This window comes from Bos indicus x Bos taurus, chromosome 7, assembly GCF_003369695.1.
Source record: "Bos indicus x Bos taurus breed Angus x Brahman F1 hybrid chromosome 7, Bos_hybrid_MaternalHap_v2.0, whole genome shotgun sequence".
Classification (NCBI taxonomy): Eukaryota; Metazoa; Chordata; class Mammalia; order Artiodactyla; family Bovidae; genus Bos; species Bos indicus x Bos taurus.
In genome coordinates this window covers 102,954,865-102,980,179 of record NC_040082.1, presented here as the reverse complement: position 1 = coordinate 102,980,179, position 25,315 = coordinate 102,954,865, and the positions used below count along the sequence as shown (strand labels likewise).

The 25,315-nt window shown below is 45.8% G+C and overlaps 1 protein-coding gene across 4 annotated transcripts; it reads right to left on the bottom strand.

Annotated features, from left to right (window-relative positions):
• Positions 1-294: 294 nt before the first annotated feature.
• On the bottom strand, positions 295-23,792 carry LOC113896076 (phylloquinone omega-hydroxylase CYP4F2-like). 4 transcript variants are annotated; one of them, XM_027548076.1, is made up of 13 exons: positions 23,709-23,792; positions 23,076-23,303; positions 21,037-21,181; positions 17,849-17,902; positions 17,629-17,756; positions 15,895-16,016; positions 5,434-5,704; positions 4,372-4,438; positions 4,073-4,202; positions 1,395-1,528; positions 1,235-1,299; positions 965-1,047; positions 295-556 (listed from the first exon to the last, which is right to left on the bottom strand). In XM_027548076.1, exons 2-13 carry the CDS (start codon positions 23,271-23,273, stop codon positions 382-384), a joined length of 1,572 nt encoding a protein of 523 aa, XP_027403877.1. In that variant the 5' UTR covers positions 23,274-23,303; positions 23,709-23,792; the 3' UTR covers positions 295-381. The 4 variants fall into 4 exon arrangements, with proteins under 4 accessions (XP_027403877.1, XP_027403878.1, XP_027403876.1 ...); XM_027548077.1 differs by having other exon boundaries at positions 23,724-23,744; XM_027548075.1 differs by having other exon boundaries at positions 23,640-23,730.
• Positions 23,793-25,315: the final 1,523 nt, after the last annotated feature.

Below are 25,315 nucleotides of genomic sequence, written 5' to 3'. Positions count from 1 at the left end.
TTGAGAGAGAAACGATTTCCCCCAAACAAAACAGCTAGTAAATGGCAGACAGGGATGGTGACCTTGGCAGTACAATAGCAGGGAGTGAATCTGATCCTGGCTACATCAAGCTCTCTGGTCAACCTTCCCTAACGAGTAGTCTTACCCTCATGACTCAGGTTGGCGCTCCAGCTACCACATCAGCGTTCCCTCCCGCACACATTCCTCCTATCACCCAAGTTCACAGCCACTCCGGTCCTGTTGAACCTAGAAAGTACCAAGCGCCCCCTGCTGGCTGTTGATGAGACTAGCGCAGAAGTGACCACATAGTTTTTATTCCTGGAAATTTTCAGGGAGGTGGCTAGACCAGGGGAGGATTCCAGGAGAGAAAGGGCTGCTGTGTCATTGCTGGTCTGCGCTCAGCGGCTCCACCCGCAGCCAAAGTCCGCCCTCCGCTCGCAGGATCAGCTCTGGCTTCCGGCGAGGCTCCTCACCAGGCAGGACGCGGAAGCGCAGTAGCGTGAGCGCCAGGACCACCTTCATCTCCGTCATGGCAAATGTCTGCCCGATGCAGTTCCTGTGGGCCGGAGTGAGGTCTTTGACTGTGCTGGGAAACTTCATCCAGGCCCCATCGCTCCTAGAATCTAGCTCACAACTCCCACCCCCACCCACAGTGATAGAGAATACGAAACTTGCCTGGGACCCCCACATAGGCTTGAATATCTAAGCCTGACCGAAAACCCATTCAGGGACACAGACCAGCAGGCAGGGAAACAGGACTCCCAGCACAATGTAGACCCCTTCTGGACCCACTATCATTCCCCAAACACTCCTATAACTTCCAGGGGAGGGGAGGGAAGGAGAACCAAAACTCTGACCATCTTCATTTTCCCCACTCCCCTACCAGAGAGTCAAGTCTGGAATCTCAGTCCCAGAACCTCCAACACACCACCCCATCCCTACCTCAGATGCCCACTACCCTCACCTGGGACCCACTGAGAAGGGAATAAAAGCCAGAGGTGACCTCCCCTTGATGTTTTCTGGCTCGAAGCGGAAGGGGTCATAGACCTGGGGGCAAAACAAGACAAGGCTACTGGATGGGATCTCCCAGGACATCCATCCTTGGAGAAGCAGATGTGTGTATAATGGGAGGGAGGTGATGTCTGATTTGCCAATCAGAATTCTGTAGTCTCCCCTGGGCCTCCCAAGGGGAATGGACAGGGATGATGGAGGTATGACGTGGGGGAGGAATCACCTCAGGGTCTGGCCACACAGATGGGTTGTGGTGGGTCCCAATAATATTGATGAGGCAGATAACACCTGTGGAACAAGAGAGGGCAGCAGGGCTAGGTCCTCACTGCCTCATTGACCCCTCTTTCTCACCAGGAAACTCCTCCCTTAGTCATTGTGAGTACCTTTGGGGATGACCCGGCCATCTGGAAGCAAAGTGTCCTGGGCATAGCGGCGGGAGATGACCGAGACCGGGGGGTGCAATCGCAGACTCTCCTTGATGCACATGGTCAGGAAGGGCAACTGGGCCAGGTCGTCCCTAAGGAAGCCCCACGACAACTATCCAGGGAGCAAAAACAGAGACACACCACCAGCCCTCCTGGTGCCCCATAAGATCCTCTCTGCCCAGAACAAAATCACAGATGGATCAAATATCTCCAAACTCAGTAAGTCATATACATAAATTATACAGCTTTTTCTTTATCCCTTGTACCTCAATTAAATGGTTTTTAAAAAGATAGAAAGAAAAGCAGTATCACAGAAGAACCAGACAAAATTGAGTCTGATGTTTTCAGCTTTTCTGAGCAACATACCCAAAATCTAGCCATAAAAATATTCAAAAATTTGTATAGAAATATATTATTCTTTACAGCAAGAACGAAATCAAAAGGCAGATGAGTAAGAAGCAAAAGAAACAGATTAAATGATGTTTACTCTTATTTATTACTGCACTACAGACACTAGTTAATGCAATTAGATGGGGGTGGGGAGGAGAGAAATATCATTTGAATGTGGGGGTAAATGTGTCATTTTTGGCAGATAATGATTTTATATTTAGAAAACAAGAGAATTCACTAGAAAATTTCTATAAACTTTGAAGATAAGATCCAGTAAGGGGACTGAGTTTTTTCCCTAATCCTCTTCATTTTGTGTGGTGATTTAAATTCTTAATAAATGGTACAGTTAACTAGTTCAAAATTAGAAAACTACACACTCCTATGGCCCAACACTCATTTCCCCTCCTCACTGTTTCCCTAGGTAACTTTGTTTTATGTATCCTTCCAAGGAGAGTGTATTGCATTTTAAAAGTTATATAGTATTAATAGCATGCTGTATAATGTACACCCTGGTCTGTATCTTTTTCATGTAACAGTATATCAGTGTCTTCTTGTACAGCTCCTAGACTTGTGTCAAGAATAGGGCCTTCTCTTCTGCGGAACTACAAATAATTTCCCATGGCTTCCTCTAGAGCCTTCCTCAGTCACTCAGTTGTGTCCGACTCTTTGCTACCCCATGGACTGTAGCCCGCCAGGTTCCTCTGTCCATGGGGTTCTCCAGGCAGGAATGCTAGAGTGGGTTGCCATTTTCTGCTCCAGGGGATCTTCCCAACCCAGAGACAGAACCCATGTCTCCTGTGTCTCTTGAATTGGCAGGTGGATTCTTCACCACTCTGCCACCTGGGAAGCCCTCTAGAGCCTTTAAGATACATTTATTTTATATTTTATGCCTTTGATTCATGTCGATGTTACGTTCATGTAAGACCTGAGAAAGAAGTTGGATTCATTTTTTCCATCTAACTCTCCAGTTGTTACAAGAGCTTTTATTAAACAGGCTTTATTTTTCCTATTGATATGACACTCCATATTTTTAGTGTTACCATGTTCACTGGGCAAGAAATTTATATCCATACATTGTTAGCTTTCCTGTGAGAAATAATAGAAAAGATGATGAAAAAAGATGATGATGACATCGACTATTTGGTTTAAATTTAGCAAGAAATGTTAGTGTCTGTATGCCACATGAACATATAGATGTTTCTCTATTCAGGTAGAATATATGATTTACCATAACAACGAGAGTATTTAAGGGTTAATTTAACAAAATGTGCATACGGTCTCCATACTAAAATCTCAGACTATATTTAAACTACATTATTTTAATATCCAAAATTGGTTATCCACTCCACACTCTGGAGTAGTGTGTGTTGATATTAGGAATTAATCTACCTTACACAGTCAGTCACATGTACAAATCGAACCCCTCCCTCCCTCCTGCCTCTCACTCCCCTTCTCCCCTACACCTTCTTACTCTCCATCTCTTCATTTTGGCCCTGCTATTTCTTGACCACAGAGCACCTAAAATGCACCTCAAAATAGCTACTGCTCATCTTGGAAGATCTAAGTTGAGGACATTTTTTCCAACCTCGATTTTCCTCTCTAAATAAAAACCCCACCCTGGCCATCTACACTGGTAATGTTCTGACCTGGGACTATTCCTCACCAGGCTAAGAGCTCCTGGAAGGCAAGACTGGGTCTGGTCCTTCCCGAGTCTCCAGGACACAGAATGGGACTTAGAAGAATTGGAGATGTCATAGAACTGAGAAGAAGGAGGCAGTGTACCAGTGTTTGTTGAATGGGGACTGGATGGAGGAAGATGCGGGTATCCCTGGACAGGTGGTGAATGACTTTAGTCCCTAAGAGTTCCATGTGAATCCTGGACTAAATAATATGAGGATATAGGGGTCAGGAGATCAGCAAACACTCATGGAATGAAGATGTTTGAAAACGTGATTTTTAGAAAGGTAACAGAGTGAAGGGGAAGTTCACATAGTGAATACGTGCTAAGTAGCAACATCTGCCCTCCCACATTGTCACCAGTTATCTCAGAAATCCAAGTTTCTGTCCTCAAAGCCAGAAAATTTTACCCTGCTATCCATACTGAGTAACAGATCCACCTTCTGAGCTTTGCTACTATTCCCACTAAGTAATAATGACAAAATCCACACAAAATTTCCCTTATCCCCAGCCAGGAAACAGAGTCAGTGAGAGGGGTTCAGGAGCACACCATGAGGACCTGCACTCACCACTCAATCTCTTTAGACTCACGGTCCCTCAGAAGGTCTTGCACTTCTTGCCGGCAGCGTTCCTGGTATTCTGGGTGCTTTGCAAGGTTGTACAGGACCCAGGAGAGGCCACTAGCTGTGGTGTCATGGCCTGAGGAGTATCAAGAGAGGTTTGGATCTCTGGGCTACTTCAGCACCAGAGGGTGGACAGTACCCTCCCATGGGGAGGATGGGGAGGGGTTGAGTGGTCCAAGGTCCCCTTGGCAACATCCTGGAGTAGAGACCCAGCCTTCTAAGTAGTCCCACACTGGGACTCTCACCCTCAAACATGAAGGTGTCAGCTTCAGCCCGGATATCTTCATCTGATAATCCCTTCCCATCTTCATCCTGGAGAGAAAGCAAGATCCCCAGAATCACACTAGCTCATAGTCCCTGAGCCTAAACTGCAAAAACCTCTGAATCTCCATCATCGATCCAGAAACCCAAGCCCACCCGGAACTCCTAGACCTCTTATGCCCACTCCAAATGTCTCTATTTCTTTGCCTCCTATGTTGTGCCTGGTGATAGGAATCAGTGATCCATTCATATTTTTATGTTTTGATATGATGAGGGATTTTGGAGGAAAAAAGTTAATGTCCACCTGGGTTACAGGATGATCAACTCAACTAGCAACTTGTTTTGGAAGCTAGAGATTGAGCCTTGTCCCCAAAGACATCTGCTCACAGGCTTGGTGAGTAAATTCAAAGATCTTTTTATCCTGGAGATAGGGAATGGGTATTAAACCTATAGAATCATAGACTGCTTTCTCACCAAAGATGATTTATTTAAGCTCCAAACAATCTCTCTTTTCTTCTCTCCTCTCTCCCTCTCTCTCTCCGTCTTCCTATGCCTATCCATATACCTTTCCCTACCCACTTTAGGGAAGAAGGGGCAGAAGTATTAGCTGTCCTGTATGGGTTCCAAATCTCAAAATCTGGAGGTAATTCTGCTGTGATGCTAGCATGGCTGCATGTACAAGTACAAGTATCATGGTGCCCTCAAAAGAATTTACAAATGGAGAACCAGAGCTAAATTCTACTATGACTACTGAAATTAATGCTCTGCTCTGATCCAAGGTTCTGCATACATACAACACACACACACACAGAGACTAACTTATCAACTTGGAAGTAGACTAAAGTCTCAGGCCCTTGACAGTTTCAGAAATAGCAGTCCCTGCAGACAGTATTCCACACAATCATCTTTAAAACTTTTCTCTGACCCATACTTCCCTTCCTCAAGCACCTTCCATGACTCTCCAGTACCCTCTGTATCTTATTTAAGTTCTCTGATCAGATAAAAGTCCATTCTACTTCCTAAACTCAGATCCCAGAGGAACCCACCTTGGTCAACAGAAGCACATCGATGAAGTCCAAAGTCTTGGTCTTCACCTTGGCCTTGAGGAAGTCATCAGTACCCTCACTGGGAAGGGTGTGGCGCCGCTCCTGAATGACTGCATCTGTGAAGTCATGTACCAGGCGGCAGGCCCTGCGGAAGCGCCGCCAGTCTGGGGTGAGGAAGTACAGAAAGTCCATGTGCAAGAAGATCTGCTGGTTCCGCTTTGCCACAAGCGCACTGAGCTCCAAGATGCTGGCAATATATTCATTGGGCTTCCTGAAGGATGAGAGCATGAAGGGAAGCCACCACTTAAAATACCAGAAGCCCAGAAGCTGGGGGCTACCTCCCTTCAGGAAGCTGAGGCTCCAGAAACAGATGGTTCATAGATACAGTGTGGGGATGAGCCAGGAGATGTGGCTCTTCAAACTCTTCTCAACCCACATCCCATCTCCGTGAGCTGCCTCCATTCCCCAGGCACCCAGAGTACAGCTTAGACATCAGGCTTCTCTCCTTTCTCACCCAGTTTCTGTTCCCCATTCCTTCCCCACAGTGTTCACTCAATTCAGAACCTTAACCTTGCCCAGCTGATCAATGAGGATAACAGCTTCCTTACTCTCCTTACTTCCCGTGTCAACACAGTTGAATGGTGTTGTGCCTATCACAGTTGGTCTTGAGTCATCTGACAAGTGATCTCTTGGACATCTTCAAAGCTCAACTTTGACCATGACCTTCGTGTGCTCAAATATCTTCCTTGGCTCTCTGGAAACCTCAGAATAAATTTCCTATCCTTTTTGTTTGGTTTCAGAAGGTTTTAAGCCCACTCCTCTAAACTTATTTCCAAGGTGTCTCCTCACTATTGCACACACTTTGCTCATTTTAGCCTGCTAGTTTTTATCAAGGGCTTCCCTGGTGGCTCAGAGGTTAAAACATCTGCCTGCAATGCAGGAGACCTGGGTTTGATTCCTAGGTTGGGAAGATCCCCTGGAGAAGGAAATGGCAACCCACTCCAGTATTCTTGCCTGGAGAATCCCATGGACAGAGGAGCCTGGTGGGCTACAGTCCACGGGGTCACAAAGAGTCAGACACGACTGAGCAACTTCACTTTCCAAGCAATTCTACCTACCTAAAAGGATATCTCCAGAAGTGGGAGAAGGGTCCTAAGATGGTGGAGGAATAGGACAGGGAGACCACTTTCTCCCCCACAAATTCATCAAAAGAACATTTGAATGCTGAGTAAGTTCCACAAAACCACTTCTGAATGCTGGCAGAGGACATCAGGCACCCAGAAAAGCAGCCCATTGTCTTCAAAAGGAGGTAGGAAAATATATATAAAAGATAAAAAGAGAGACAAAAGAGGTAGGGACAGAGATCCATCCTGGGAAGGGAGTCTGTAAAAAGAGAGAAGTTTCCAAACACCAGGAAACACTCTCACTGGCAAGTCTGTGGCAAGCCTTGGAACCTCAGAGGGCAGCATAACTGGGAGGAAAAATAAATAAATAATCAAAAGCCACAGATTATGTGCCCAGTGGTAACCCCAGTGAACAAGCAGCACAGACACCCGCATCCGCCACTAGCAAGCAGGGGCTTGGCAGGGAGGCAAGGGCTGCATTGCTTAGGGTAAAGACCAGGCCTGAATGCTCTGAGGGCAATCTGAAGGAACTAACTTGAGATAGCAAACCAGACTGTGGGATAGCTATCCCACGAAAAGCCCTAACCTAAGACACCACCAGGCCCACTCACAGAACAAAGGACTGAGCAGAGCTAGCCGGCTGTGGACTGGCCCACCCCCCACTGGAGACAGGCAGGTGAGGGCAGCCAGAGCCGGAAGGGAGCTATCGTGGCCCCAGAGAGGCATCATCTACCAACTGCAAGCAGGCTTCGTTGCTAACCAAGATTTCTTGATATTCTGGATGGTCGACATCCGCCGGGAGGGTCACAGCCAGAGATCAGCTTCCCAGAAGAGACACACAGCACACCTGAGAAGGTGCGCTAGTTGTACACCCAGAAAACCAAGTGGCAGGGGCGGGGGAGGTGATAAGTTGCAGCGACCCTGCTTGCCAGGCACCTGGTACCTTAGCTGCTTGGACCTGGGAAGACACAAAATGCAGGCTAAAACAAGCCTGCACCTTTCTGGAGCACCTGAGTACCTGAACCTGAGCAGCTTAGACCTGGGAAGTGCATACAACCCAGGGCCAGCCTCAGACAGTTCCCGGCAGAGCAACCTAGAGCCTAAGCAGTGCAGACAGGGAAAGCACAAATGCTGGGAGCTGGGGCAAACCCAGTGTGGCTGAGACACTGCGAGCACACGACAGTGTTATTTGTTTGCAGTGTTCCTCGCTCCCCACAGCACAACGGAATGAGCCTAAAAAAGTGTCCACCACCGCCACCTTGTGTCAGGGCAGAAATTAGGCACTGAAGAGACCAGTAAACAGAAGAAGCTAAATAAAACAGAGGGAACCACCTTGGAAGTGACAGGTGCAATAGATTAAAACCCTGTAGTTAGCACCAGCTACATAGGAAGGGGCCTATAGATCTTGAGAAGTATAAGCCAGATCAAGGAACTATCTGAAAATGAACTGACCCCACACTGTTCACAACAACACCAGAGAAAGTCTTAGATATATCTTTACTATTATCATTCTTTAAATTAAATATAAAATTATTTTTAAGTCCTCTATTACTCTTTTAATTTTCATTTTATAACCTACTATTACTTTGCACAAAAAGACCCTATTTTTTAAAGCAAACCTCATATATATATATATATATTATAATTTTTGTGGCTTTGTTTTTTTTTCTTTAATATTGTATTTATGAGAATCTAAAGTGGAGAGTGAAAAAGTTGGCTTAAAGCTCAACATTCAGAAAACGAAGATCATGGCATCCGGTCCCATCACATCATGGGAAATAGATGGGGAAACAGTGGAAACAGTGTCAGACTTTATTTTTCTGGGCTCCAAAATCACTGCAGATGGTGACTGCAGCCATGAAATTAAAAGACGCTTACTCCTTGGAAGGAAAGTTATGACCAACCTAGATAGCATATTCAAAAGCAGAGACATTTACTTTGCCAACAAAGCTTTGTCTAGTCAAGGCTATGGTTTTTCCTGTGGTCATGTATGGATGTGAGAGTTGGACTGTGAAGAAGGCTGAGCACTGAAGAATTGATGCTTTTGAACTGTGGTGTTGGAGAAGACTCTTGAAAGTCCTTTGGACTGCAAGGAGATTCAACCAGTCCATTCTGAAGGAGATCAGCCCTGGGATTTTTTTGGAAGGAATAATGCTAAAGCTGAAACTCCAGTACTTTGGCCATCTCATGCGAAGAGTTGACTCATTGGAAAAGACTCTGATGCTGGGAGGGATTGGGGGCAAGAGGAGAAGGGGACGACAGAGGATGAGATGGCTGGATGGCATCACTGACTCAATGGACGTGAGTCTGGGTGAACTCTGGGATTTTGGTGATGGACAGGGAGGCCTGGCGTGCTGCAATTCATGGGGTCTCAGGGTCAGACATGACTGAGCAACTGAACTGAACTGAACTGAACCTCTACTCTAGATTTTTAATCTTTGCTTATTGGTATTGGTTATCAATTTTGCACCTTTAAGAACCCAATCTTCAGTACCCATTTTGACTTGGGAGTGAGATTACTGGCTTGACTGCTCTCTCCCTCTTTTGACTCTCCTTTTTCTCCATCAGGTCACCTCTATCTCCTCCCTCCCCCTTCTCTTCTCTACTCAACTTTGAATCTCTTTGTGTGTTCTGGGTAGTGGAGAACACTTAGGGAACTGATTACTGCCTGGACCTGTCTCTCACCCTTTGATTCCCCCTTTTATCCTCCTGGCCACCTCTGTCTCCTTCCTCCCTCTTCTCTTCTCTGTGTAACTCCATGAACATCTCTGAGGGATCCACACTGTGGAGAGCACATACGGAATTGATTACTAGCTAGCTTGCTCTTGCCCCTTTTGATTCCCCATCTTCTCCTGGTCACCTCTATCTCCCTCCTCCCTCTTCTCTTCTTCATGTAACTCTGTGAACCTCTCTGGGTGTCCCTCACTGTGGAGAAACTTTTCATCTTTAACCAAGATGTTTTATCATCAGTGCTGTATAGATGGAGAAGTCCTGAAGCTACTGTAAGAATAAGACTGAAAACCAGAGGCAGGAGGCTTAAGTCCAAATCCTGAGAACCCCAGAGAACTCCTGACTCCAGGGAACATTAATCAATAGGAGCTCATCAAACGCCTCCATGCTGACACTGAAACCAAGCATCACCCAAGGGCCAACAAGATCCAGAGCAGACATACCACGCAAATTCTCCAGCAACACAAGAACATAGCCCTGGGCTTCAATATACAGGCTGCCCAAAGTCACACCACCCACTGACATCTCATAACTCATTACTAGTCACTTCATTGCACTCCAGAGAGAAGAAATCCAGCTCCACCCACAAGAACACTGACACAAGCTTCCCTAACCAGGAAACCTTGACAAGCCACGGGTCCAACCCCACCCATAGTGAGGAAACTCCACAATAAAGAGAACTCTAGAAACTGTGAGAATACGGAAAGCCCACCCCAAACACAGAAATATAAACAAGATGAAAAGGTAGAGAAATACCAGAAGGTAAAGGAACAGGATAAATGCCCACCAAACCAAACAAAAGAGGAAGAGATAGGGAATCTACCTGATAAAGAATTCAGAATAATGATAGTGAAAATGATCCAGTATCTTGAAAACAAAATGGAGTTACAGATATATAGCCTGGAGACAAGGATTGAGAAGATGCAAGAAAGGTTTAACAAGGACCTAGAAGAAATAAAAAAGAGTCAGTATATAATGAATAATGCAATAAATGAGATCAGAAACACTCTGGAGGGAACCAACAGTAGAATAATGGAGGCAGAAGATAGGATAAGTAAGTAGAAGATAGAATGGTGGAAATAAATGAAACAGAGAGGAAGAAAGAAAAATGAATTAAAAGAAATAAGGACAATCTCAGAAACCTCTAGGACAATGTTAAATGCCCAAACATTCAAATCATAGGAGTCCCAGAAGAAGAAGACAAAAAGAAAGACCATGAGAAAATACTTGAGGAGATAATAGTTGAAAACTTCCCTAAAGTGGGGAAGGAAATAGTCACCCAAGTCCAAGAAACCCAGAGTGTCTCAAACAGGATAAACCCAAGGTAAACCAACGCAGGACACATATTAATCAAATTACCAAAGATCAAACACAAAGAACAAATATTAAAAGCAGCAAGGGAAAAACAACAAATAACACACAAGGGAATTCCCATAAGGATAACAGCTGACCTTTCAACAGAAACTCTTCAGGCCAGGAGGGAATGGCAGGGCATACTTAAAGTGATGAAAGAAAATAACCTACATCCCAGATTACTGTACCCAGCAAGGATCTCATTCAAATATGAAGGAGAAATCAAAAGCTTAGACAAACAAAAGCTGATAGAATTCAGCACCACCAAACCAGCTCTCCAACAAAGGCTAAAGGATATTCTCTAGACAGGAAACACAGAAAGGGCGTATAAACTCAAACCCAAAACAACAAAGTAAATGGCAATGGGATCATACTTATCAATAATTACCTTAAATGTAAATGGGTTGAATGCCCCAACCAAGAGACAAACTCTTGCTGAATGGTTACAAAAACAAAACCCCTATATATATTGTCTACAAGAGACCCACCTCAAAACAAGGGACACATACAGACTGAAAGGGAAGGTCTGGAAAAAAGATATTTCATGCAAATAGAGACCAAAAGAAATCAGGAGTAGCAATACTCATATCAGATAAAATAGACTTTAAAACAAAGGCTGTGAAAAGAGCCAAAGAAGGACACTATGTAATGATCAAAGGATCAATCCAAGAAGAAGATATAACAATTATAAATATATATGCACCCAACATAGGAGCACCACAATATGTAAGACAAATGCTAACAAGTATGAAAGGGGAAATTAACAATAACACAATAATAGTGGGAGACTTTAATACCCCACTCACACCTATGGATAGATTAACTAAACAGAAAATTAACAAGGAAACACAAACTTTAAATGATACAACAGACCAGTTAGACCTAATTGATATCTATAGGACATTTCACCTCAAAACAATGAATTTCACCTTTTTCTCAAGCGCAGATGGGAGCTTCTCCAGGATAGATCACATCCTGGGCCATAAATCCAGCCTTGGTAAATTAAAAAAAATTGAAATCATTCCAAGCACCTTTTCTGACCACAATGCCGTAAGATTACATCTCAATTACAGGACAAAACTTAAAAATTCCAACATATGGAGGCTGAAAAACATGCTGCTAAATAACCAACAAATCACAGAAGAAATCAAAAAAGAAATAAAAATATGCATAGAAATGAATGGAAATGAAAACACAACAACACAAAACCTGTGGGACACTGTAAAAGCAGTGCTAAGGGGAAGGTTCATAGCAATACAGGTATACCTCAAGAAACAAGAAAAAAGTCAAATAAATAACCTAACTCTACACCTAAAGCAACTAGAAAAGGAAGAAATGAAGAACCCCAGGATTAGTAGAAGGAAAGACATCTTAAAAATTAGGACAGAAATAAATGCAAAAGAAACAAAACAGACCATAACAAAAATCAACAAAGCCAAAAGCTGGTTCTTTGAGAAGATAAATAAAATTGACAAACCATTAGCCAGACTCATCAAGAAACAAAGAGAGAAAAATCAATAAAATTAGAAATGAAAATGGAAAGATCAAAACAGACAACACAGAAATACAAAGGATCATAAGAGACTACTATCAGCAACTATATGCCAATAAAATGGACAACTTGGAAGAAATGGACAAAATCTTATAAAAGTACAACTTTCCAAAACTGAACCAGGAAGAAATATAAAATCTTAACAGACCCATCACAAGCACGGAAATTGAAACTGTAATCAGAAATCTTCCAACAAATGAAAACCCAGGACCAGATGGCTTCACTGCTGAATTCTACCAAAAATTTAGAGAAGAGATAACACCTATCCTACTCAAACTCTTCCAGAAAATTGCAGAGGAAGGTAAACTTCTAAACTCATTCTGTGAGGCCACCATCACCCTAATACCAAAATCAGACAAAGATGCCACAAAAAAGAAAACTACAGGCCAATATCACTGATGAAAATAGATGCAAAAATCCTTAACAAAATTCTAGCAAACAGAATCCAACAACACATTAAAAAGATCTCCATGTTCGTTTATTATCAAATATGTAGTTTGTGGGATTGGCGGGAGCAAAATACTATAAATAAATAGAGAACCACTAGCAAAAAAAAAAAAAAAAATCATACATCATGACCAAGTGGACTTTATCTCAGGGATGCAAGGATTCTTCACTATCCACAAATCAATCAATGTAATACACCACGTTAAGAAATTGAAAGATAAAAACCATATGATTATCTCAATAGATGCAGAGAAAAGCTTTGACAAAATTCATCATCCATTTATTATAAAAACCCTCCAGAAAGCAGGAATAGGCAATGGTACCCCACTCCAGTACTCTTGCCCGGAAAATCCCATGGATGGAGGAGACTGGTAGGCTGCAGTCCATGGGGTCACAAAGAGTCGGACACGACTGAGTGACTTCACTTTCACTTTTCACTTTCATGCATTGGAGAAGGAAATGGCAACCCACTCCAGTGTTCTTGCCTGGAGAATCTCAGGGACGGGGGAGCCTGGTGGGCTGCCATCTATGGGGTCGAACAGAGTCGGACACGACTGAAGTGACTTAGCATAGCATTAGCATACCTCAAAATAATAAAAGCTATATATGACAAACCCACAGCAAACATTATCCTCAATGGTGAAAAATTGAAAGCATTTCCCCTAAAGTCAGGAACAAAACAAGGATGCCCACTCTTACCACTACTATTCAATATAGTGTTGGAAGTTTTGGCCACAGCAATCAGAGTAGAAAAGGAAATAAAAAGAATCCAGATTGGAAAAGAAGAAGTAAAACTCTCACTGTTTGCAGATGACATGATCCTCTACATAGAAAACCCAAAAGAATCCACCAGAAAATTACTAGAGCTAATCAATGAATATAGTAAAGTTGCAGGATATAAAATCAACACACAGAAATCCCTTGAATTTCTATACACTAATAATGAGAAAATAGAGAAATTAAGGAAACAATTCCATTCACTGTTGCAATGAAAAGAATAAAACACTTAAGTATATATCTACCTAAATAAACAAAAGACCTATATATATATAACTATAAAACACTAGTGAAAGAAATCAAAGAGGACACAAATAGATGGAAAAATATACCATGTTCATGGATCAGAAGAATCAATATAGTGGAAATGAGTATACTACCCAAAGCAATCTATAGATTCAATGCAATCCCTATCAAGCTACCAACAGTATTTTTCACAGAGCCAGAACAAATAATTTCACAGTTTGTACAGAAATACAAAAAACCTCTAATAGCCAAAGCAATCTTGAGAAAGAAGAATGGAACTGGAGGAATCAACGTGCCTGACTTCAGGCTCTACTACAAAGCCACAGTCATCAAGACAGTATGGTGCTGGCACAAAGACAGAAATATAGATGAATGGAACAAAAGAGAAAGCCCAGAGATAAATCCACGCACCTATGGAGGGACTGGGGGCAAGAAGAGAAGGGAACGACAGAGGATGAGATGGCTGGATGGCATCACTGACTCGATGGATGTGAGTCTCAGTGAACTCTGGGAGTTGGTGATGTACAGGGAGGCCTGGAGTGCTGCGATTCATGGGGTCGCAAAGAGTCGGACACAACTAAGCGACTGATCTGATCTGATCTGATGGACACCTTATCTTTGACAAAGGCAACAACATACAATGGAGAAAAGACAATCTCTTTAACAAGTGGTGCTGGGAAAACTGGTCAACCGCTTGTAAATGAAACTAGAACACTTTCTAACACCATACACAAAAATGAACTCAAAATGGATTAAAGATCTAAACATAAGACCAGAAACTATAAAACTCCTAGAGGAAAACATAAGCAAAACACTCTCCAACATAAATCACAACAGGATCCTCTATGACCCACCTCCTGGAATATTGGAAATAAAAGCAAAAATAAACAAATGGGACCTAATTAAAATTAAATGCTTCTGCACAACAAAGGAAACTATAAGCAAGGTGAAAAGACAGCCTTCAGAATGGGAGAAAATAATAGCAAATGAAGCAACTGACAAAGAATTAATCTCAAAAACATACAAGCAACTCCTGCAGCTCAATTCCAGAAAAATAAACGACCCAATCAAAAAATGGGCCAAAGAACTAAACAGACATTTCTCCAAAGAAGACATACAGATGGCTAACAAACACATGAAAAGATGCTCAACATCACTCATTATCAGAGAAATGCAAATCAAAACCACAATGCAAAATGCAAATCAAAACCACCATTTCACGCCAGTCAGAATGGCTGCTATCCAAAAGTCTACAAGCAATAAATGCTGGAGAGGGTGTGGAGAAAAGGGAACCCTCTTACTCTGTTGGTGGGAATGCAAACTAGTACAGCCACTCTGGAGAACAGTGTGGAGATTCCTTAAAAAACTAGAAATAGAACTGCCATATGACCCAGCAATCCCACTGCTGGGCATACACACCGAGGAAACTAGAATTGAAAGAGACACGTGTACCTCAATGTTCATCGCAGCACAGTTTATAATAGCCAGGACATGGAAGCAACCTAGAATGTCCATCAGCAGACGAATGGATAAGAAAGCTGTGGTACATATACACAATCGAATATTACTCAGCCATTAAAAAGAATGCATTTGAATCAGTTCTAATGAGGTGGATGAAACTGGAGCCTATTATACAGAGTGAAGCAAGCCAGAAAGAGAAACACCAATACAGTACAATAACGCATATACATGGAATTTAGAAAGATGGTAATGATAACCCTGTATGTGAGACAGCAAAAGGGACACAGATGTATAGAACAGTCTTTTGGACTCTGTGGGAGAGGGCAAGGGTGGGATGAAATGGGAGAATGGCATTGAAACATGTATATTATCATATGTGAAATGAATCACCAGTCCAGTTTCAATACATGATACAGGATGCCTGGGCTTGGTACACTGTGATGACCCAGAGGGATGGGATGGGGAGGGAGGTGGGAGGGGGGTTCAGGATGGGGACATGTACACCCATGGCAGACTCATGGCAATGTATGGCAAAACCACTAAAATATTGTAAAGTAATTAGCCTCCAATTAAAATAAATAAATTTATATTTTAAAAGAGAAGAAAAAATAAAAGGATATCTCCTTCTCCTTTCCCTTCCTGTTGTTCAATGTCGAGCTCTGACCCGCCTCCTCCAGGAAGTCCCTTCTGATTGTCCTAGCCAGTCTCCCCTCCCTCATCTGCTCCTTTGGATCTATGTCTCATGTTCCCAGGCCCTTGGCCAAGACTCACTCTTGGCAATTGCTGTCATAACTGAAGACACATTTCTGCAGACTGTCCAGGGTCATGAGGCTGATGTGTTCAAACATGTCCAGATGGGTGTGGCCTTCTGTGATCAGACGCTGCCACTTGGCCTGGACAGAGAAGGGAACAGCGTTAGGGCTGAAAGCTAGTTCCTCTGAGCCTCTCCTCAGTCTGAACCACTTGGATGGACTCCCTCAGATCCTGCATCCTGGGCCTGGGATCCCCTTTCCAGGAAGAACCAGGCTTGGGTGGAAGTGAAAGTTGTTACTGTTAGGACGTTAAGTCCCCATGGCTAGGAGTCAGGAGATCTGGGTTTTTTAAATCCTGGCTCTGCTTCCTACATCTTTGTATCCTGTGGTAACATTAATGCATAAAGTAGGTACACAGCAAATGTTAACTTTCTTCCTGCTTATTTTTGTAAATTGATTAAGAAAATGTCCCCTATGTTGAAAGAAGTAGTCTTACATGAGCTCTGAGTAACCCTGCCCTTTAATGTTGGGTATGCAAAAAAAAAAAAAAAAAAAAAGCCAGATCTCTACATTCTTTACCTTAACCATTTTGCAGAGTTATATTTATAGGCAACAACCTTGAGGGGTGAGGTTATGTCTCCCTCTGGACAAATATCAAGCTTGCTTCTAATTCTATAAAATTCATAGAGTCCCTAAACCTATACTCCTACCCCCAGTAATACAACATGCTACATGAGCAGGCAGCAATTGAAGACCACTTGTGGCATCTGCATGGGATTTGGTGACATGGAGGAAGAACGCAACCAACTAGAAGCACATGCTGTTTGCTGGGCCAAAAGTAAGAAACTGTCCTTTGTCTCTGACCCAGGATCTCATGTATTCTGGCAGAATCCATGAAACAGTAGCAAGCTCACTTGAAGCCTGTATGTAGGAAAAATTCCAAGCACTTCACAGAAGCCTGCCTTCTAGTCCTTCATTTCCCTATGTATATATCCCAAGCCTTTGCAATGTAATTTCTCAGAAGCTTCTATTATGAGATGGAGCCTATTTCACCATCTTTCATTTATGACCTGCTCCTAGACTTGTTTTGGCCAGTAGACCATGCTGAAAATGATGAGATGCTTATCCCAAACCTAGATCCCAAAGGACATTGTAGTTCCCCTCAATCTGAGGGAACCCTGCTTCTGTGATGTAAACAAGCCTCAGATACCTTCTAAAGGAAGACAGTCATGAAAGGAAATCCATTTGCCCCAGGCGAGGTCATCCTAGATCAAATTGCAGCCAGCCAAGCCCTTAATGTGACAGAGCACAGAACTTCGGCTCAGCAAAGTTTCCTGTCTGACCCACAGCTGATCACAGATACATGGGCGGCCCCATCCACCTCCACAAGGACCGGCCAACTGACTTACAGTCCTGTTGTCAATACTAAACTCTTATTGTTTCGAAGTTGTTACTTGGGAATAACCACTACACAGTGTGCCTCATTATCACCAAACATATTCCAAGATTTCAAGGCTTCCCTAATGGAAACAGAGAAACTAAAACCTACTATGTGCCAGAGACATGGCTCCATACGTCTCAACCCCCTGCAAAGCAGGGATCACAGCGTACTCATTTTTACAGCTGAAGAAACTGAGGCTCAGAAAGAACAATGGACTCAAGCTGCCCACAAGAGGCAGAATTCCAAAATGATATCTCTGAGTCCCCATTATCCCCAAGAATCCAGCTGGGACCCTGGGTTCAAGAGACTCACATGCATGATGTCTGCGCTCTTGGTGAAAATCTTCATATAGGGCTTCAGGATGTTGAAGTGGAAGGCGGGTGTCAGCATGCGACGGTGCCTGCTCCACTTGTCACCAGCACTCAGCAGGAGCCCATCCCCTAGCAGAGACAGCCACGGGGAGTGGGCAAAGGAAGACCTTCTCCTGGGTCCCCAGGGTCATCCCTAACCCCCTTCACAAACAGTTACTCACCCAGCCAAGGCTTCAGAAAGTCATAGAAGATCACATCCTTGGGTGCAGCAGCAGCTGACATGAAAGAGGACCATCAGGGGCCAGGGAGAGGGGGAGGGGACGATCTTTTGTGTGGAATAGAGGATCCCAGCCAGGAATCTGCCCACTCTGAGCCCTCCATAGCAGGAATGGGATCAAGAGCATAGGAAGCCAGAAGCCAGGTGGAGATGTGACAGAAGGCAGGGACCAGACCAGGCTGCAGAACAGAAAAGAGCAAAGCAGAGTCCATAGACACAACTCTGTGTGCTTAGACACACCCCAGCATGACACAACATGCCCCAACATTCCCTGACACGGCTCCTACATGGTCCAACAGGTTATGAAGACACAGGCATAACCCAGAACTTTACAAAACATCATTATGGGGACCAAGGACACCACATCTGCCCCAGTACTGACCTCTTCTGAGACATCTGACATGGCCACATGTGTTAACATGTCCTGACATGGCTCCAACATGAATGACACAACCTGATATGACCCAACAGCTCTGCCATGAACCTGAAGACCATCTGACCTGACCTCAGTGTGCCCCAGGCAGGCTCCAGACAGGACTTGAATATACTGATGACCTGAACCAGGGGACCCAAGCATACCCTAAAACCTGCATCAGACAAGACTCACATAAGGTCTCAAGCATTTCTGAGTGACCCTGAGTCCCAGACCTCAGACAGACCCCAAATGTGGCCCAAACATGACCAGCAGGAGAATCAGACAATCTCAGAGAAGAACCAGTCAGGTCCTAACATGCCTCAGATACCTTTGGCCACAGCTGAACCTCAGGTATGAATCTCTGACCTCAGGTGTAAACATATATCAAGTGTCACCAGTATAACGTATGCCAGCTGTAACCAGAGTTCAGGGAGAAACATAAACCTGACCAGACATGGCCATGCATCCCACATCACACAGACATGCCCTAGGCATGAGTAGACATGTCTGGAGGTCAGGCAGATGAGGGATCCAGGTGAGAGAGAGACATTGGTATCTCTGCCACACACCCCTCTGCCTGCACCCTGGTCACCCACACACCTGAAAGCAACACTTTGGCCATGGCAGCAAGCAAGCTGTGGCCAGGGAGGCATCTACCTGGAGCAAAGAGCACAGGCTTGATGCAGGTGGGGTGGATGGTGCGGATGATCACATTCCAGGACCCAACCCACTAGCAGTACACATCCCCATAGGTGCTGGTCAGGCCCTGTGTGTACAGGAGACCTTCCTCTTAGCTCCAAATCTGGAAAGGAACAAAAAGGACCCAATTCACAATCTTCTAGGCTGCCAGAGGCAAAGACTGGCAAGGCAGTAATTGACACCTGCACTCATGGATCACCTCTAGCAGCTGCTCCTCTGTTCTCAGTCTCTTCCCAGGGTCCCTCCTGCACCTTTTATGAACTGGGATCTGTTGGGTACAGAATGGCCTTCCCAGGTGGTGCTAGTGGTAAAGAACCTGCCTGCCAATGCAGGAGATGTAAGAGATAGGGATTCGATCCCTGGGTCAGGAAGATCCTCTGGAGGAGGGCATGGAACCCCACTCCAGTGTTCTTGCCTGGAGAATCCCACAGACCAAGAAGCCTGATGGGCTACAGTCCATGGGGTCACACAGAGTTGGATATGACTGAAGCAACTCAGCATGCTTGCAAGGATACATGATAGAAAGGGGACTTCCCTGTTTGGACCCCAAACACCATTTTCATGCAACTTCTCTTCCATCCCCATATTCCAGGTGAAGAAACTCTGGCTCTACATAATAATTTGCCAACATTCTCAAAGACAGTAAGCCTGAGGTGGCAGTCCAAGTCTGTCCAAATACAGAGCTTGAGTTCTTAGCCATTAAACTGCTCTGAATCCCAAAACAATAGCTCAGAGGACCCTGTGCCTCCAAGACCAGACACTCAGAGGCTTGCGGAACTGGTCCTATGAATCTGGCAAGGGAAATTAAAGGAAATCCTATCATTTTCCTAGAAATGTTGTGAATGAGCTGATTTTTCTGTGGGGATTGAGCTTCTGGGCTTAATCTTAACCAGGATGACAGGGAAGCCATCATAGATGAACTCAGGACTAAATGATGAAGACCGATGTCTGATGACATTATTTAGTATGTGGAGCCCAGCTAGGCCTGAATATACCCTCAAGGAGGGTGACTTCAAAGTCAATTGATTTCTTAGCGAAGTTCATAGTAGGGTGGTTTTTTCCCCACTACTAACAATGAAAGACAACTTCAGCAGCCAGAGGCAGTCAGGGTGCTTCCAAGGCTCACCCAGCATTATGGTGTCAGAGCCAAGGTTTCTGCCACATGCTTCCTGTCCCCCTTGCCTGCTTGGACTGTCGAAGAGTGGGAGGGGCAGAGGACAAAGGAAGGGAGCCAGGGTGTGGTAGAGTCTCCTCAGGAAGATTCCTGGGGCCTGGAGAAGGAGGACACTGAACTGGAAGTGGTCAAGCCCCAGGATTGGGTCAAAGAAACCGACCCTTCAGAGAGGTAGATGTCAGGTTTCAAGATGGCGGTGGTTGGGTGGTTGACCGAAAGGCCGAGGTGAAGGCCCTTACGAAGTCAAACGGGCCGAGAATCGTTTAAAAAAAAGAAAAAAAAAAAAAAGAGAGAGAGAGGTAGATGTCATGGAAATAGCAACCTGGATCCTGCACCAGCTAGGAGCCTTCATTGCTCTCGGACAGGGGATGGGTGGGATGAGGCCAGACCTGGAAAGGGGTCTGGGAGGCCATGGATGCTTATAACATCCCTCTACTCTTTGCTTGAAAAAATTTCTGCTCATCGCTCCAGACCCAGTTCCAGAAACTCCTCCTCCAGGAAGACTTCCAGCATGCCCCAGCAGAGAGCCTTGCTTCTTCTCTGCATTGTCACAGCCCAACATCTTCCTCTGGCCAGGTCCTGACCTACCACACCAGATATGTGACCTCAAGACTAAGGGTGTCCTTCACCCAGAACACCAGGGTTGGGTAGAGACAGCTTTGGGAGGAGGGAAGAGGCAGCAAGAACAGTATTGGTGAATATTTGAAGGAAAGAGAAAGATGGCTGAGACAGACGAGGGGAAGTGGAGTGGGGTTGGTAGGGGCCACATAGAAGCTTGGCAGGGAGGAGCTGGAAGCCCAGAGGTGTGTCATGGCACCCACCATCACAAGCTCTGCATGGGTACCTGAGGCATTGGCGACGATCCGGATCATGTCAGGGTGGCAGAAAATGATGATGGGAATGGCAGGGCCAAGGCAGATCCTAAATCCTTGGGGGTAGTTGGCTACCAGCTGGGTGAAGTCCCGCAAACCCTTCTCCGTGGGGGGGTACTGCAAGCAAAGTAAGGGCCATCACTCTTCTAAAGAAGCCACCGCAGTGGACAGTGTGTGGGATTCTGCACAAATGGAGGGAACTTTTGCTTCCTCCTTCCCTCTGGGGGAGAGAGGGTCCTGGAGCATCTCCAAGTCCCAAGGATATACCCCAGAGCACAGGAAAAAAACAGGCTTTCTGCCCACAGGGAGGCTGATCTTGGCTTGAGAAGGCAAGTTTTTCTTGACCTGGGAGTGATTTCAGCCCCAGGGGGTGGCCATAGAGGAGATGCCCACCGGGGAGGTTTGTGGATAGCAGGGTGGCCTCAGGACTCCTCCCTGGGTTTGTTCTCACTTTATTTCATAGTCTGTTCCATCTACATAGTCTCCAGTTCCTGGCATGCTGAAGGGTCTGCAGACCTAAGACCTTCCAGTCCTGATCTACTGCAAGGGACAGATGTGAACTCTGCTTAACCATCAGGAAAGCGGCTCTGATCTCTGCTGGCCAGGCTCTGCATCCTGTCTAACCTATGGGTGTACCATTTACACAGAAGAAACAGAGGCCATGTTCCCCAAAGAGGGTAGAGTGGAGGGTTGTCTCCTGGTGAAACCCTCAGAATCCTCCCCGTCTGGGTGCCCCATTCAAGTCTGACAAATACCCCCAGATGTTCTTGGGAAGTGAACATAAGTCACTCTCACCTCTGTGACTTGCTTTCCTCTGCCCAAAGGCCACCTGAGCACTCAAAGCACTTGAGATTGGTCCAGAGAGGAAGAGTCACTTATCTGAGGTCACACAGAAAGAGGGGCTAGAGAAAGGAAGAGTGACCAAGACCAGACCCCACCACCAAGCCGTTAGAGGGGACGGCAGAACTGCAGTGATTTTGTAACATTCCTACTTTCCCCAGACTTGGCTGAGACCCTTTCAAGACCCAGAATCTCAGGAAATCTTCCCTGCAGGCTTTAGAATGTATTTCCCTTCTGAATGTTGCCATAATAAACAATAAAATTGCAGTAAGTCCTCCCCCAAGTTGTAGTTCTCATCCCAGGCAGGAAAGAAAAGTTGCATTCATCTCTTAGCTGGGCTGCTAGGCAGAAGGTGCTGGACACCCATTCATTTGATTTTGACCGAGGGAGGTGATGGAATGTTCATTACCTAGGTCCTCACGCATTTATTTTGCATGCTTACAGTATATGCCAGCCCCGCACTTGGCACTGTAGTGTCTGCTCACCAGAACTGTCATCAAATTGGGAGGTGGTTAATAAGTAATTGGACAATTTACTGTTCAATTATCATGAGAAAGGCCAATGAAAGTTCAAGGTCTGGTGCACAAGGTGGGCAGGCGTGGAGGAGAGGAAGGTCTAAAAAGGCTTTTGAAAGAGGAAATGATTGTCCAACTTTATCCAGATGGGGTGAGGGGACCAGTGGGACCTCTTGGTTGGGGGGGAGTAAGAGAAGAGGGAGGGGTCCCTGAACAGGGAGGGGGTGGGTAGCTCTATGCCATAGGTGGGGATGGGGAGGTGATAGCTGTTTCCTGGAAGGAAGCCGTAACCCAGAATGAAAAGACACAGGAAAGTGGCCACATAGCAGACCCTGGACAGCACCCTTGAGGAGGTCTCAAGGCCACCATGCAGACTGGAGAGGCCAAGGGACCAGATTCTGTGCAGCCCAGCCTCTGAGGTGCACTAATGTGTGCAAGGCAGGCAGGAAATGGACCCCAAAGCAGGCTAAGGCTGGAAAGACAGGATGTGGGGAAGGTCTCAATGGCAGAGCAGAGGAATGAGGGAGGGAGGGAAGAGGGGGCTCCCTGGCCTCCCTGGCTTCTCTGCTGTCCTAGACCCCAGCCCAAACCCTGAGGCCTATTCATGAAGTCCATCCAACCTGATCCCTGAGACCTGTCCTGCTGCTCACACTCACCTGGCCCATGTGACCCAAGAACCAGTTGCGTTTTGGTGGTTGTGGGAAACACTGAAGGTGGCGAGAGTTGTTGTAGAAGGTGTAAGTCCAGGCCAGGACGTGGGCCAGGATCCAGGAGGCCCCAACCAGCACCAGCAGCAGCCACGGAGAGGCTGCCACCGGCCTGAGTCCCAGCCAGGATAGGCTGAGCTCCAGCATCCTGTGGTCAGATGGGGTGCAGAGTGAGTCCTGAGGATGAAGGAAGAGACAGTGATGGTGAGCTGTGAGGCAGAGATGGAAAGAGGGAGAGGAGCAAGGGAATGAGGGGCAGGGATGGGGAGTGATGGGGACGGGCAAGATGGGCTCAGAGACAGGTAGACAGGGGCTGGGAGAGGGGAGGGAGAAACAGAAATTTAGAGGAAGAGGGAGAGAGAGAGACTGAGGCTGGGAGAGGAAAGGGAGAACCAGAGAAATTCAGAGGAAAGACAGAAACAAAGAGAGAGAGACAGAAAGACATACACACAGATAGAGTGTGTGTATTCGTTACCCACTGGTATCTATTCATTTCCCAGGCCAGTTTATTACCTGGAACCACCGCCTAGGGCAGTCTGCCCCACCCCTAGCTATGGCACCACCACCCAACCCACTGCCCACCTCTTGTCTCCCAACCTAGCACTCTCTGTCAGGAGCAGCTTGCTGTCACAGGGTTTCCTGGCCCCTCCTCCTAGAAGGTCTCTCTCCCTGGCCTGACCTCTGATCTAGGAGAGGCTGGGCTTGGTGGCCCAGCCAGCCAATCCCCACAGCCTGTTTACCTCCCCCACCCCATTCCTGGCAGCTGCCCAAATAGACTTTGGAGTAAGAGGGGCTATACTGAGAGAGGTCTTGCAAATCAGCTCAGAGTACCATAGTGTGAAAATTGATCTGCAGGACTCAGTACCTCCCATGATAACAAGATGGGGGGCGGGAAAGGGTGACTCTGAATCTCAAGTTAACAGCCGCCCCTGCCCTTCCAAGCTCAGGGTGCAGCAGGCAAAAGCATAAACGTTCGGGTGCCAGGTGAGCAGGGGAAGCATCTCCTGGACTCTTTGTGGGCCAGAAGGACATGATGCACAGATGGGCTTCCCTGGTGGCTCAGGTGGTAAAGAATCTGCCCACAATGAGAGAGACCTGGGTTCAGTCCCTGGGTTGGGACAATCTCCTGGAAAAGGGAATGGCAACCCACTCTAGTATTCTTGCTTGGAGAACTCCTTGGACAGAGGAACCTGTTGGGCTACAGTTCATGGGGTCACAAAGAGTCAGACATGACTGAGCGACTGACCCACTAGGCGCAAAATCAGGAAGCTCAGAACTATGAAGCCTCTGGTCTCCAGGGCACACAGCCTGGCAGGAGCTCAAGTCCTATTTCCAAGCAACCCAGGGCCTGGGGTGAAACATGACTTTTGGGAACAGAATAGAATCCAGCCTGGCTGTGGATTACCTTCATCAGATTCAGAGGGTAAAGGGCCCAGTTAGAAGAGGACATCTAGAGGCATGAGGGTAAGGCTGCAAGGGGCTCATAGGGGAGGGAGGAGCTGAAATATCCTGAGTAGGCAGCCTCACCGTGACTATGGGCTGTGCCGACCTTCCCTGGGCTCAGTCTTCCCATCCGACAAATGGGATTGTTGGATGAGAGCCTTGAGAGGGGCACCAAAGAGGATTTCATGGAAAAACAGGAAGGATCAGGAGCCCCAAACCTCCTTCCCCCCAACCCTGGTGAGGGGATTCAAGAGCAGGATCCTAAAACTCCCAGTGGTGTGGGGTGGACCCATCCCCACCCCTGCATAATCTCCTTCCCCTCTGCAGGAGTAGATTTCACCACCTGACAGTCCCATTCACATCAGGGTCAGGCAGGCAAAGCCAGAATATGATAAACCAGGCAGAGTCCTGGGACACACAAGAGACATACAAGAAACCAGTGCCCAGAGGGGTTCAGCTCACTGCAGACCTACTGTGTGCCAGGAATAGGCAGGCATCCTATAGTAGGACCACAGCCATCACACCAGCATTTTTCCACATAAGCCACTGAAGCTGTTTTAAGTTCTCTAAGTATATTAACCTTTTATTTTTTCATTTTATAAATGAGGAAACAGACAAAAACTATGTGAGTGACTTGCCCAAAGCCACACAGCTGTCAGACCAGGCTGTGCCCAGGCTTCACCCTGGGTACCCTGAACCACTAAGCTCTGCTCCTTCCATATCTATAAATCGACATTTCATTAGCA